The sequence below is a fragment of the Amblyraja radiata genome, chromosome 16 (genome assembly GCF_010909765.2).
Source record: "Amblyraja radiata isolate CabotCenter1 chromosome 16, sAmbRad1.1.pri, whole genome shotgun sequence".
NCBI lineage: Eukaryota > Metazoa > Chordata > Chondrichthyes > Rajiformes > Rajidae > Amblyraja > Amblyraja radiata.
In genome coordinates this window covers 15,906,013-15,921,661 of record NC_045971.1, presented here as the reverse complement: position 1 = coordinate 15,921,661, position 15,649 = coordinate 15,906,013, and the positions used below count along the sequence as shown (strand labels likewise).

General features: G+C 44.0%; 1 protein-coding gene across 1 annotated transcript in view; it reads left to right on the top strand.

The window, feature by feature from the left end:
• Positions 1 to 15,649, top strand: part of LOC116981961 (potassium voltage-gated channel subfamily H member 8-like) — an 81,886-nt gene continuing 66,237 nt past the window's right edge. Inside the window, exon 1 of the mRNA XM_033035211.1 lies at positions 1 to 373. Coding sequence (XP_032891102.1) covers positions 298 to 373 — 76 coding nt within the window. The 5' untranslated portion in view covers positions 1 to 297. The remainder of the gene's footprint in view (positions 374 to 15,649) is intronic.

The following is a 15,649-nucleotide window of genomic DNA, read 5'->3' as shown; positions in this document are numbered from 1 at the left end:
GGCAAGTACTCCGTTGAAGATGCAGCGGTGAAAGTGGAGACGAGGAGGGATTCGAATGGTCGCGTCGAGGGGCAACAAGTGACTGGTTGCACTGATGGATTTGGAAAGGAAGCGAGTGAGGAGGTGCCGCAGATGTAGCGAGAGAGCCGTCTTCCTCGCTGCCACCAGCAAGCAGCCTTCGTGATATCTTACAGCGTGGACCCAGGGAAAGTTAGGGCTGCCGACTCTGGCGAACTTCGCTCACCGACAATGGCTCGGTTTTAAAGCGAGAAACTCTTCGACTATCGACCGGGGAAAATGCCTATTATGAAAGGCTTGTTGGCTCCTCAGAATACCTTTTTGGACACCATAGCAACGCGGTTTGACGGAACACGTAAGTGTGAGATGGAAGCGAGAGCACGGGGAGGAATTGATGTATTTTTTTCTCCGCAGTTTGGGGGACTAGTTTAACTTGGTAAAATTGCTGCCGGGCAATGGGAATATCCTGACCGCACCTAATACGATTCCCAGGTTTATTCCCCGTTCGTTGGGGTATCCTGTTAAGCGGCGCATGTTCGTGTAAACGGTGCAATCTCCGATGAAATCTCAAGTGTGTAGATCCAAAATAACACCCTGACATCAGCAACTGGAAGCATCAACTGTCTTTGTTTGTTGGGTATTTCTGTTCCTCCAGGGAGCCAGATAGATGGTAAACATCTCAGAGGTGTGAGGGTCAGTGAGCGGGCGAACTCTGAGTTATCTTTCGTGTTTAATCAAAACAAAACGCTGGCTAATTACAATCCTGCCCCAGGGTTTACAGATATTGGAGGAACAGCATCTCATATTTCGCTTGGGCAACTTTCAACCCAGTGGTATGAATATTGATTTCTCTAACTTCAGTAACCCTTGCATTCCCCCCGTCTCTCTCCATCCCTCCCCCACCTGGGTCGCACCAGCTTCTCGTTCTCACCTGGCAAACAGCTAACCATGGCCTGTTTCCTTCATCATCGTCACTTTTTTTTGCATATCCTTTATTCATTTGTTCCATATCTCTCTACATCACTCTCTATATCTCTCGTTTCCCTTTCCCCCGGACTCTTAGTCTCGACCCGAAAAGTCGCCCATTTCTTCTCTCCAGCGATGCTGCCTGTCCCGCTGAGTTACCCCAGCGTTTAGTGTAAATTACACAACACTTCATGGGAGCGTTGAACTGGCGCTGTTATGTGTCCCCTCCATCCAAGACCTCCCCCAACGGAGATACGAGATGTGGGCTCACTATTCAGGGTCGAGAGAAGGTGGTGTTTGCGCAGGAACCCCTCAGTCGAGCTGCTCGTGGAATATGGTCGTGAATCTTCAGCGCACAGTGGAGTTACGCTTCAGCACCATGGACAACGTCCACTCTTTATAGTAAATGCGGTGGACCTCATTTGAAGATAGCCCTCGCATAGAGTCATAGAATCACAGCGTAATGCAGCACGGCAACAGGCCCTTCGACCCATCTCGTCCATGCCGACCAAAATGCCTCAACTAAGATGGTTTTTGGTTGGTTAACTAAGCTAAATTGACAATTTGCCCGCGTTTGGCCCATATCATTCTCAATAAATGTCTAAAAGAATAGAGAGGACTTTATCATGATGATGTGGTCTCATCGAGCTATACAGCACAGAAACAGGCCTTTCAGCCCAACTCATCCATGCCGACCAAGGTACAGGTACCATACCGATTTAGGACACTTCAGTGCTGGAACACCGCAATATGTTTGAAACAACTACATTGCAGGATTCTTAAATCATGGCTCAGTCAGTCAACTTGCACCCAACACCCGCGGACTCGGGGAAGTGAGTGCTTTCCTGAGAGCAGAGCCGGCACACGGCGAATTTGGGCAACACAGTGGCGCAGCAAGTGGAGCTATGCATCACAGCTCCAGTGAACCGGGTTCAACCCTGATCTCCGCTGCTGTGGGGGTTGGAAGGCCATTGCTTCTGCCCTTCATTCCTCGTCTCCCCCCTCCCCGGTCCACCTATCAACCATTCTCTCAGCCCCCGCCCCCCCCCCCCCCCCCCCCCTCCCCTCCTCTTTATACCCGATATCTCCAATTTAGATTCTCAGTCTTGATGCAGTGTCGCTACCCAAAAGGGCCTGCTGGTCTACCCCCCTGGCCTGCTGCCTGATCCACGGCGCCCACCCAGCTGATTCTTTATTCAGATAACTTCATCATGAAAACTGCCGATTCTTGACCTTGAATCAGACCTTTCATGTTGTGCTCAACAATACTCACAAAAGTATCTTCTAACCATAAAATGCATTACAGCAAGCTCTCTGAGTTTCTTAGAATGAGGACTTTTTTTTAACACTTAATAATATATTTGCATTTCTTATGCCTAATACAAAAATCTTTCTTCCGCTAGGATGGGTGTGTAGGGGGGCACAATGGCAAAAATAAATAGTTTTACTTCTATTTTTGGTTACTGGCACTAAGCAGACACCATAACATCAACCCTGACATTCAATAACTGAAGACAACAGATTCCATCTTTGAAGATGCTGATGATACTATAATTCCTGTTCCTGTCAAAGACATATTTCTATTCCATCTATGTCCATCTATCCATAAAACTCTGACAAAATAAGTGAGTGTTTAAAGTCATTCTGTAAGGTGCAATCAGTTTTTTATCAATCTGGCATGGCATCCCTTTTGACATTGATATTAAGAATTAGTGTTGTTTTTCCAACAATGATGTCCTTTGTTTCTGATGTTACATCCAATGGACAGGAGAGAGATCAAAGTGGAATTTGCAGATTACCATTGCCTAGAAATTGGATGGCTTAATACTGAATAACATCAGCACCAACTGCAGGAGGTCAAAGTGCCACACAACAACTCTGGCGTAACAGCTTCAGTAAAATTAGGGGCCTCTATTTGCTTCACTGATTATTACATTTCAGTAAAGGAATCCATCATACAAATAATGAACTGGTTTGCTATAACAGTTTTTAACATTTTGTAATTTTCCCTTGCATATCGTTTGAGGACATGAAATTTACTTTTGCGTTGCTTTATTGAGCATTGGTTTTCATACTTGGTAGAGGCACTGGCTAATGTACCACCATATTCAGGAACTGCTTCTTCCTCACTGTTACCGGGCTACTCAATTGTCCTTCCATAAAGAGTGCGCAGTCCCAATCTCCCAACCTACCTCCTTGCACTTGTTTTGATCTGCACTTAACTGTAATATTACAATGATGTAACACTATATTCTGCCCTCTGGAATTTTCCATTTGCACATACCTATTGTGCTTGCATGTGGCTTGAAGATAGACACAAAAAGCTGGAGTAACTAAGCGGGCCAGGCAGCATCTCTGGAGAGAAGTTTCGGTCGAGACCCTTTTTCATACCCAACCTTGCAAATGGCTTAATTGCACTCATGTATAGTATGATTTGGCTGGATAGCATGCAAACAAAGTTTTTCACTGTACCTCAAGACCCTTCTTCAGAGCCGAAATGTCACCCATTCTTCTCTCCAGAGATGCTGCCTGTACCGCTGAGTTACTCCAGCATTTTGGGTCCACCTAATGGAGTCATGTCCTTCTAGGCTTTCAAGCCTATTCTTAAAGTGGGCATCATCTTTTTGACACAAGGGACTTACCTCCTCTTTCCTCACATGTATTTCCTTGAGCAGGTCTTGCATAATCCTTTGAGTGAATCTGCAATTCTCTCCCTGTCCCCAGCAGGTTCCCTCTCCTCCATTGCAACCATATTGTGTACAGCTGCAGTCTAGCTACAGTGAAGAGTGTGCATTTAAGGCCCTGCTTTTGTATCTGCCTCTTGCTGCAAATCAACGCAACACTCTTTCAAGAGTCTTTACAGCCAATTTCCTGAGACCTGAATTGACATTCAAGCTAAACGCAACAGTTTCGCACACCAAAGGAGAAAGGAATCCCTTGCCATTCTTGGTATGACTTGGCAGTCAGCCTGTGTGGAGGTTATTGGTACATGAGTAAGATGAGTTCACTGTTCAGATTCTATAAAGGGAAGAGCAATGATCCAGATGTGTGTAGCTCATGAACAGGCTGAGAGACATCATTTCTGTGACTTTGATTATTGAGAAACAGACGGTAAGGGTGAAATGCTGCATAACCGAACACTGTGAGGTGCAAATAGTGAAAGCAAAGACTGAGGACACCAACCTTGAGCTTTATAAAGTGCTTGATGGCAGGAGGCAGTAAAGGACTTCCTCATTCTGGGGCCTTGATGAAAGATTGAGTTGAAGTAGGAGACCTTATGGTGAACTTTAAAAGGTCCCCATTTCATGGTAGGTTATAGAAGTACGTGATTCAACCCTGACACAGACACTGCAAAGCTAAAATGTGACCTGGTTTTAAGTGCAGTCTGAGGGATCATGCAGTTAAGAAAGTGTGTTAAAAATGGAGCTGAATTTAGGGAACTGCTAATTTGCAATCCTGTGTAATTGGGACCTAAGTAAAGAAGATAAAGAGAATGTTTCCAAGAGAATGGCTGAAGGGTTAATAACTAGCAGCCAGAAGTTTTATGTGATTGATGAGTAAGGGGAAACCACTTTCCCTGGCATGTGTTGGGGGAATGAGTAGCAATTTCAAATGTAACTATATAGATTTAATCACAGTCTTCAAAGGGGAATTAAATGAATATTTGAAAAAGGCTATAAAGAAAAAAAATAGTTCTAACACCTCCTCTAAACCTCATCTACTGCATCTGGTGTTCCCTATGTGGCCTATTTTACATGGGCAAGATCAAACATACACACAGCAACCATTTCATCAAACACGTTCCTACTGAATCTCCCAGTTGCTAACCTGTTTAACTCCTATTCCCGTTCCCATTTAGACCTTTCTGTTCTGGGTCTCCTCCATTACCAGAATGAGTCCACATGCAAACTGGAGGAAGAGCACCACATATTCCGCTTGGGTTGCTGACAACCAAACGGTATGAACATTGAATTCTCCAATTTTAGGTAACTTAAATTGGAGAAGTTAATCCCTATATCCCCTGCTCACCCCCCCCCCCCTTTCTCCCCCTTCCTTGCGCCCTATTGGATTTGCACCCATTTCTCCCCTCCCCTTCCACCTACATTCCTTCCTCTGGCTTCACAATTTGCAACGCTTCAATCCTTATCTCACACCTTTAGCCTTTGCATCTCAAGCCTGTTGTCCAAGCATTATCCCATCTACAGTAAATCCACCTACTTGCCAAGCTCTGTCCTGCCCCTCCTCTCTTCCAGATTTCTCCACATTCCCCCACCCACCACAATCAGTCTGAAAAAGGATCCCAACCCGCAACGTTACCTATCCATGTTCTCCACTGCCTGACCTGCTGAGTTAATCCTTTGTATCTTTTAGTGTCTTTTGATACAAAATAAACATTTTGGATCTATTTTCGTAAACCAGAATCTACAATTCTCTTTGTTTCTACAGTTCTAATCAGGCTTACCCTCTGTGTTGTTCTTACAGTGTATTCATTACACGGAATGTATTTTAAGTCATGAACAGATTGTAGGCAAGTTTAGAAACGGAAGATATGGGCGTACTCAACAGAATGGGCAGCAGCTGTGGACAGTTTCTGAAACTATTTCAGACCAATGACATATCATCAGATCTGATGAAAGGCCATTTGGTGAAGACCATGTTGATTCACTCTCCACACTTGCATCCTGCATAGTTTAACTATCTTCTATTTTGATTTCATCATTCACTGCGGTGGATATATTTGGATGGAAGATCTAGTGGAAAGCAGAAGTTGGATATGAAATGTAGCTCAATGAGTAAATGCACCATCTGTTATGGCTCTGAGCCCGACAAATGAGGAGGTACCAGATTCAGAGCCAGCGTGGTGATAAAGAGTTATAATTAGTCACAATAATACAGGAAACGAAGGGGAAAATAAACAGCCTCTGATCGCTATTGAGTGGCCCCCACCCCCCCCTCCCCCCATACTTTGAAGAGTACGGATGTGCAAATTACAGACATTTCTTCCCGCTGGCCCTTTCCACTGTTTAACAAATTATTGATAGTTATTTTACAGAAGGATAATGCAATGACTCCACATAGCATGCACCTTGCTTTGAATTTTGGATTACAACCAACGAGTCGAGAAGTGAAAATGAGATTTGATTGTAGCTAACAAAGAAAGCCACAGAAACAATTGTTGCCAAAAAATGTTATTTGAAATGTTCTGATTCAAGTGAAAAGTTGTCACTGGAGATTATTAAGGAACTGAGAATGGGCGTTGACGACAGAATAAAAGTGAAATAAATGTGGAATTGATACGCCAAATAAAATGTGCAATAACATAAGGGGATGATAATTACACAGGATATTTCTAAGGCTGAGCTAAAATGCAACCCAGCAGCAAATAATTCTTGGAATAAATGTAGAATTGCTTCTTGTTTTGGTTGTTAAGAGGATAGAGTGTAACAGGGCATTCGCAGCTCATCATAATTTTGTAATATGTCTGAGGGAATGAAGAAGTTTAGATGTGAATAGAAGGTTCAATTTAGTGTAGTTTAGTTTAGTGACGGAGTGTGGAAACAGGCCCCTCGGCCCACTGAGTCTGCGCCGACCAACAATCACCCCAACACTAGTTCCATCCGACACACTGAGACCAATTTGCAGAAATCAATTAACCACCAAACCGGCACATCTTTGGAATGAGGGAGGAAATCGGAGCCCCCAGAGAAAACCCACGCAGTCATATGGATAACGTGCAAACTCCATATAGGCAGCACCCTTTGTCAGGATCGAACCCGTGTCTCATGGCACAATAAGGAAGCAACTCTACTGCTGCGCCTCTGTGCCCACCCTAACCACAACAAAATTTAGTCTTGACAGGGATTATAATCCAATTAGATTTAATTTTAGTTTAGTTTAGGTTAGTTTATTGTCACGTTAAATGCTTTTTTGTTGTGAGCTATCCAGTGAAAAGACTATACCTGATTACAATCAAGGCGCCCACAGTATTTTGACATGTTCAGTTAATTTGAGGAAGGACATTCTTGCTATTGAGGGAGTGCAGCGTAGGAATACAAGGTTAATTCCCGGGATGGCGGGACTGTCATATGCTGAGAGAATGGAGCGGCTGGGCTTGTATACTCTGGAGTTTAGAAGGATGAGAGAGGATCTTATTGAAACATATAAGATTATTAAGGGTTATATGTTTCAATCCGAATGGCCTACTCCTGCACCTATTTTCTATGTTTCTATGTTTATATGTTTGGATACGCTAGAGGCAGGAATGTTCCCGATGTTGGGGGAGTCCAGAACCAGGGGCCACAGTTTAAGAATAAGGGGTAAGCCATTTAGAATGGAGACGAGGAAACACTTTGGATACTTTCAAGAGAGAGCTAGATAGGGCTCTTAAAGATAGCGGAGTCAGAGGATATGCGGAGAAGGCAGGAACAGGGTACTGTGGATGATCAGCCATGATCACATTGAATGGTGGTGCTGGCTCGAAGGGCTGAATGGCCTACTCCTGCACCTATTGTCTATTGTCTATAAACCGCGATCACTTTCAACTAGCTGGGCAACAATCTGTAATGTACCGCACCTGGGTCTGACCCTGTAATTGTCAGTGAAAAGCATCATGCGGTGGCAGCTACTACATCGACAGGGGCTGGTACTTTCAAGATGGCATCTCAGGCACAGATCAAATTATCAACCCGTTGCATTTCTTTACAAATTTATCTGCTTCCAGAGTTATCCTGAGCGGGGATTACATTTATTTTATTGTTAACCGATAAGTATCCAGAATTGCTAGCAGCTGCCTTTAATGAATGTTGTTTTGTTGTAAGACACATGGTAGTGACATGCAATAGGATGTTCTGCTCATTATATTGGGATTTGTAGAACATATTTTTGTTGCCCTTCAAATTCAAGGCAGGAATCAATTAAATGCTGAGTATGCCACTGATCGCTTTTTTTAAATTTCAAAATAGACTTTATTCAAGTAATAAATATATACAATACAGGAACTGTGCAAAAAAATTCATCTGACATTCTCGGAGGCTATACAAACATTCAATACTTTTTACACAAATGACACCAATTTTATCCCCCACCCTTGCCACTCATGTGGCCCACTGGCGTGGAAACCCTTCCCTTATTTTGAGGGGTGTCTACACCACACCCTGCCCCCCATGTCCAGCAGCGGAAGGACCTTAGACTGTGGTCCTCCCCCACCGAGCCTTGGCGTTGGCTGCACCGTGCTTCAGTGCGTCCCTCAGCACGTACTCCTGCAGTGTGCAGCGGGCTAGTCGGCAACATTCCCGGACGGACATCTCACTCCATTGGGAGGTCAACAAAGCTCGGGCAGACCAAAGAGCGACTTTCACCGAGTTGTTGACCTTCCAGCAGCACTCGATGTCAGTCTCTGAATGCATCCCTAGGAACAGTCGTAAATCACAGTCCTCTGTGACAGAGCTGTTCGGAATAAATCGTGACAGGGACCCTTGCAAACCTCTCCAGACTCGCTTTGCAAATCCACACTCTGCAAAGAGGTGGGCAACTCTCCATAGCAGCCGTTCCGAAGGCAGTGTGCGCTGGTAGTGAGGTTCCTACGATCTGACTGGGAGGGCTCCCCTCACCGCCAGCCAAGACAGGTCTTGATGTTTGTTGGTCACTGATGAGGCATTCGGTGGGTGTGACTTTGAGCTGGAGTAGACAACAATTAACAAATGTTTGCCTCATACACCTGGGTTCCCCTCTGGGGCTTTGTGAAATTATTTTAATACACATGAGAATGAGTCCACTTGGTGTGTGTCTTGTTTTCCCTTCCCAAACAAATCCTGGTTCGGTGATTATTCCCTTGACCCTTCTCACCTCCACACCCAGATGGAACATATTTTGACTCGCATTTGGAAAGTAACAATATTTGTTATTGAGCGGTTACAGTGCGAGGATTTCCAATCAGGGCACACCTCGGGCATGGGGACTTGTTGACTTGCTTGCTTGAGGGGAAGAAGGACAGATAATGTCCAGCTCAGCAAATTAACCCCTTCCCACCCCCACCCCCTTCACCAGCCTTTGGCTAATCTCAGGCCTGAAGTGAGCTCTGGCCATCCACCATCAGTCCATCTGGCCATGATTTAAAAAAAATAGCCAGACAAGATTTGATGATGATGAAACAAGGAACTGCAGATGCTTGTTTACAAAAAAAAGATACAAAGGGTTGGAGTAACAGCAGGTATGGCAGCATCTCTGGAGAACATGGATTGATGACATTTCAGGTCTTCTTCAGATGATGACTTTCACACTACATGAGAAACTGGTGCGCCTGTATCTGATCCCCGTGGCCATCCACTATCTAGCAATGTTACAAAATTTTGAGATTTTAAAAATCAAGTCTGTAATTTATCCCATCAGATAAAGCATAAAAATAAGTTTAATTTGACATCTAATTCACTTTCATATCTCAAGTATTTAAAAAGTTATGGCCATTTTCATACTCGGAAATGAGCATCTTGTTCCCTATTGATTTTCTATGGACATAACAAAAAAGTTGTGATCGTGAACAGTCAAAAGCCCATAACCTTCTTAAAAATTAAGAGAACTGAATGAAATTTTCAGTTATCATAGATTGAAGCATTCTGAAACAAATATAAAATAATCTTACTTGGATGACCTGAAATTAAAGCATATAATTAGTTAGTTACCTAATTGTAGCTAATTTCAGACTTCAATTACTAGATCTAAACATCTATCCATTTCTTAATAAATGATTAACATTTTTAAATAGCCTAAATGTCCAAATAATATTCACAAATAATTCACAATAAAACATGATTTTTAAATCTCATTTACATTAATTTATAGGCCAAATGGAAGGAATTCAGTGTTCAATTGCTGTAAATAAATGCCCATTTAAATCAGCTTTCCAGTGGGTCCCTGTGGAACGCGCTGGTTTAGAACGTTCACATTGCGGTAGATTTGTGCCTCAAATGCCGAGAAAAATACTGCGCGATATAATGGGCCCAAATTGAGCTACTCGCAATATTAAATTTTGTATAAAAGGATCTTTAGAAGCCCTTTTGAATGTAAAAATATACAACCTACCTTCTGCTATTTTCTTTATGAGACCCTGCGGTTGCTGACGGTCGCGGGTTTAAAGATTGATTTTTAAACTACTATAACTATTATTCAAGGCCTTTAAACCTAATAATAGCTTTTGCGACGGGGTCTATCAGCGATTTTTCGTTAATAATTAACTAGGCTGAACATTTTCGATTGGAACACCTTAGAGAAAATCGCGTTTTAAACCCGCCCCCTCTAAACGGCGCCAAAATCGCGCACAACCTCAGCGGCAGATATTCAGCGACGCTTCAGGTAGGCTTTGCAACATACCTACACTATCTATAAGTAAATGCACAGGCTCTCGTGTAATCCCTGTGCATCTCCTTCCATTTTCTTCTTTAGCTGTGGCGGCACAGTGGTACAGCGGTAGAATTTAACAAGTTTCACGGGTACCTGCCGTTAGCGCCACGAGTCGCTAAGTTGCGTCCACGAGTTCCGACGTTCCCGCTACGTTAATTGTATGTAGTTACCACGAGTTAAATTTGTTTTAAACTCGGGGTACCTCGTGGGTCAACTCGCACCGTGAGACAGGGGTTTTACAGCACCGAAGACCCAGGATCGATTATGACTATGGGAGCTGCCTGTACAGAGTTTGCATGTTCTCCCTGTGACCCACATTCCAAAGGCGTGCAGGTTTGTAGGTTAATTGCCCCTGGTGTGCAGGTTGCGTAACTGGGATGGCATGGATCTAGTGTAAGGGTGATCGTTGGTCAGCCCGCAATCAGTGGGCCGTATGTCCTGTTCCTGCTGTATCTCTAAACTAAATATCCTCCGTGATAAAGATGGTGGCCAGAAAGATTTGAAGAGGAGAAGCTTGTGCTTTTATTGTAGGAAGGAACTGCAGATGCTGATTTAAACCGAAGATAGGCACAAAAAGCTGGAGTACTTCAGCGGGTCAGACAGCATCTCTGGAGAAAATACATTTCTGGTCTGAAGAAGGGTCTCAACCCGGAACGTCACCTATTCTTTTTCTCCAGAAATGCTGGACGAGTTACTGCAGCTTTTTGTGTCCATCTTCATCTTGTGCTTTATTGCAGGTGTTGGCGTGCGTGGGTTTATCAACCAGCAGTTGTATTTATGTCTGCACTTTTGGCCGCAGTAAAGTAGCTCAGCTGCCAACACTACACATGTATTTAAGGCTGGTGAATTTCAAACTGAGTCATTGCCTATAAACACCGACCTTGGATTTATTGGGGCGACTTCCATTGCCATCAGTTCAATAATCAAAATCTTTGGAAGTTCAATTTACTCAGAAGATAACAGACCTCCAGGGGACCAAACGATAATGATCAAAGTTGTCTGCAGATTTTATTGAGAAACGGTGGAAATTGTCAGATGGAGTTATTAGTTTTAAGATGAGCTAACACTGTTACTGACGGCACTGTGCTGTAGATTCATGCAGGATTGCCACTGATGACTTCAGCCATTTATTCCAATGAAATTCCCCTTCAATTCTAAAGCAAATGGAGCATTACATGGATAAACTGGAACTGAAGGAGGTTGGTTTTGTGATTAAAAATAATAACACAGAACATAGAAAGTAGTACAGGAAGAGACTATTTGGCCTACGATTCTGTGCCGACCATAATGCCAGTTGAAACTGCTGATCTGCCTGTACATTCAGATTCAGATTCAGATTCAAACTTTATTGTCATTGTGCAGTGTACAGTACAGAGACAACGAAATGCAGTTAGCATCTCCCTAGAAGTGCGACATAAATATGAGCAATAAATAAATATATTTACGTGCATACAGTCATAGTAGTGCAATTATTTATTTTTTCCTGGTGGAAGGAGTGTCGGGGGGGGGTGGGTGGTTGGCAATCACCGAGGTACAGTGTTGAGTAATGTAACAGCCGCAGGGAAGAAGTTGTTCCTGGACCTGCTGGTCCGGCAACGGAGAGACCTGTAGCGCCTCCCGGATGGGAGGAGGGTAAACAATCTGTGGTTGGTGTGAGAGCAGTCCTTGACGATGCTGAGCGCCCTTCGCAGACAATGCTTGCTTTGGACAGACTCAATGGAGGGGAGCGAGGAACCGGTGATGCGTTGGGCAATTTTCACCACCCTCTGCAGTGCTTTCCGGTCGGAGACAGAGCAGTTGCCATACCATACTGTGATACAGTTGGTAAGGATGCCCTCAATGGTGCAGCGGTAGAAGTTCACCAGAATCTGAGGAGACAGATGGACCTTCTTTAGTCTCCTCAGGAAGAAGAGACCATGATGAGCCTTCTTGACCAGAGTTGAGGTATTGTGGGTCCAAGAGAGTTCATCGGAGATGTTGACCCCCAGGAACCTGAAGCTGGAAACACGTTCCACCTCCTTCCCGTTAATATGGATGGGGGTGTGCGTGCCGCCCCTAGACATTCTGAAGTCTACAATGAGCTCCTTGGTCTTCTTGGAGTTAAGGGCCAGGTTGTTGTCAGCGCACTATGCTGCTAGGAGCTGGACCTCCTCCCTATAGGCCGACTCATCATTGTTGCTGATGAGGCCAATCACCGTTGTATCATCTGCATACTTGATGATGGTGTTAGTGCCATGTACAGGTGTGCAGTCATAGGTGAAGAGGGAGTAGAGGGGGGGGCTCAGCACACAGCCCTGTAGTAACTTTAGTAACTTGTCAGTTTCTTTGTTGAACTAAATTAAGGCGTGAGGGTTGAAGAGGTGTGCTTGTCTAACCTAACAGACTGGGGTCTGTTGGTTAGAAAGTCCAATATCCAGTTGCAGAGGGAGGGGTCGATGCCCAGGTCACCGAGTTTGGTGATCAGTTTAGAGGGTATAATGGTGTTGAATGCTGAGCTGTAATTGATGAACAGCATTCTTACGTAAGTTTCTCTGTTGTCGAGGTGGGAGAGGGCGGAGTGAAGTGCCGTTGAGATGGCATCCTCCGTACTCCTGTTCTTGTGGTAGGCGAACTGATAGGGATCCAATGTGGGGGGTAGGCAGCCTTTGAGGTGTGCCAGGAGCAGCCTCTCAAAGCACTTGGTGATGATGGGAGTAAGTGCAACTGGGCGGAAGTCGTTGAGGCTTGCCGCAGTGGAGTGTTTTGGCACTGGCACGATGGAGGTGGTTTTAACTGCTTGGGCAAGTGACAGGTTGAAGATGTCAGTCCAGACGTCTGTCAGCTGCGCAGCACAGGCCCTGAGGACGCGCCCGGGGATGCCGTCAGGGCCAGCAGCCTTATGTGCATTCATCCTACTCAGTGCCACGTACACGTCGTAGGGTGTGAATGTGAGGGACTGGTGATCCATATGTACATGTTCCATATCCCTCAGTTTCCTGCCTGTTCATGTATCTGTCGAAATGCCTCTTAAACATTGTCATGGTATCTGCTTCCACCGCTTCCCCAGCAGCGAGCTCCAGCCACCCACTACCCTGTGAAAAAAAAAACTTGCCTTGTAAATCTCTTTTAAACTTCCCCCCTCTTCACCTTAAAGATTGCCCCTCTAGTATTTCATAATTCCATCATGGGGAAAAACCTTTGACTGACATCCCTATCTTTGCCTCTCATGATTATATATACTTCTATCAGGTTGCCGTTCAGCCTACGATGCTCCAGAGACAACAATTTAAGTCCGTCAAACCTCTCCTAATCCTCTCTATTCCAGGCGATATCCTGGCGAACCTTTCCTGCGCCCGTTCCAAAACTTCCACATCCTTCCTGTAATGCAGCGACCAAAACTGCATGCAATACTCCAAGTGTAGCCTGACAGCTGCAATGTGACAGCCTGACCGATGAAGGCAATCATACCATACATCATGCCGCCCTATAAATATTGTTGCTACTTTCTGGGAGCTATGGGATTTGGATCTCAAAATCCATCTATATTGAATATGTGAGACAACCTTTAAGCTACTCGTAATTTATTTACACTTTATTTAAGCTTGAAGCAACTAATTTCCGTAATACATCACTTCAAAGCGTCTGGAAAATATCACTGATTCTGCAGGCCTCACCAACGCAAGATCCCGCACAAGCGCACACTCTGGAAAGGCTCCGCACATGTGCACACTTCAATATTTGAATTAGGTACCCACTCAACTACTTATCCCCAGGTGGCTGTTTCACTTTAAGATAGTCTGAAGTCCATTTTTTTGTCTCACAAAGATAGGTATCTATTGAGTTATTCTCTGGATTCTTGGATCATAGCATCTTAGCAGCATCCAAAGGCACCAGATGAAAATTGGGTAAAAGAGATATACAGGTTCATCGAAATAATCATATATGATTGCACGGGTGTTCTGGTAGCCATGTGAAGTATTCTATTGAGGTTTCATGGACCTCTGCAGTGTTTTGCTCTAGGATTGGATTCTCTAAATTTATTTTCAGATTTTGCACTTGGAGCGAACAAGTTAGTATTTAAATGAAGTACATGAAACACAAAGCATTGGCAGGAAGGTGCACGGAGCAGTTTGAAGGCTAATACAAAGTCCTACAAGCAGAGATTTCCCAATATTTAGCAGATCAAAAGAAATGGTAGTTGAGGAAAGTGGACATGATTAAGAGCCAGTCACAATCTTGTTGTCAAGAGTCGAGAGTGTTTAAATGTCATATGTACTGAAACGGAACAATTAAATTCTTGTTTGCTACATCATAACAGGTCTGTAAAACTCAATAGCTAACATAATTAGCTAACACCAAAAGAAGTTAAATAAATTAAAAACTTCAATATTCATGCAAAACAAAACAAAAAAAAGCCCAAAGACCCTATTGCAACCAACCAGTTCATAATTCGAAGTTTAGCTGGTGTTAGTAGTGTTCAATAGCCTGATGGTTGTTGAGAAGAAGCAGTTTCTGAACCTGGAGATCATAGTTTTCAGATTCCTATACTTTATTACTGATGGTAGATGTGAATGTAGAGCATGACCAGGGTGGTGTGGATTCTGGTTGATCCTGGCTGCTTTTTTGAGGAAACACCATTTATAGATTCCTCCGATGGCGGGAAGGTCAGTACCCATAATGGACCGGGCAGCATCCGCCACGTTTTGTCATTTCCTTAGTTCCTGGGCATTTGAGTTGTTGACCCAGGCGGTGATGCAACTGGCCAATATACTCTCTATTGTACCCCCACAGACGTTCAAGAGTATTCGTCGACATAGCAAATCTCCTCAATCTTCTACGGAAGTAAAGGCATTGATGGGCTTTCTTGATGATTACATTAATATGTTGGGTCCCGGTCAGATCTTCAGGGAAATGCAAACACAGCAACCTTAGGTTTTTTACTCTGATCCATTGAAAAATACAGGTTTGTGGAGCCTTGGATTTCCTCTTCGAATGTCAACAATCAGCTCTTTAGTTTTACTGACTAAAAGCTAGGTTGATTTTCGGGGCACACAGCCTTGAGGTGGGCCTGTGTTGATGGTTATTGAGGAGGAAGTGTTGTTGCCAATTTGTACTGATTGTGTTCTGTTGAAGAAGATGTCGAGATCCAGTTGCAAAGAGATGCGCAGATACCCATCTCTTCCAGCTTGGAAACAAGTTTGGAGGGGCTGATGGCGTTGAACACTGAACTGTAGTCGATGAACAACAGTTTGACATGCGTTTCTATTGTCCAAGTGGTCCAGTGCAGTGT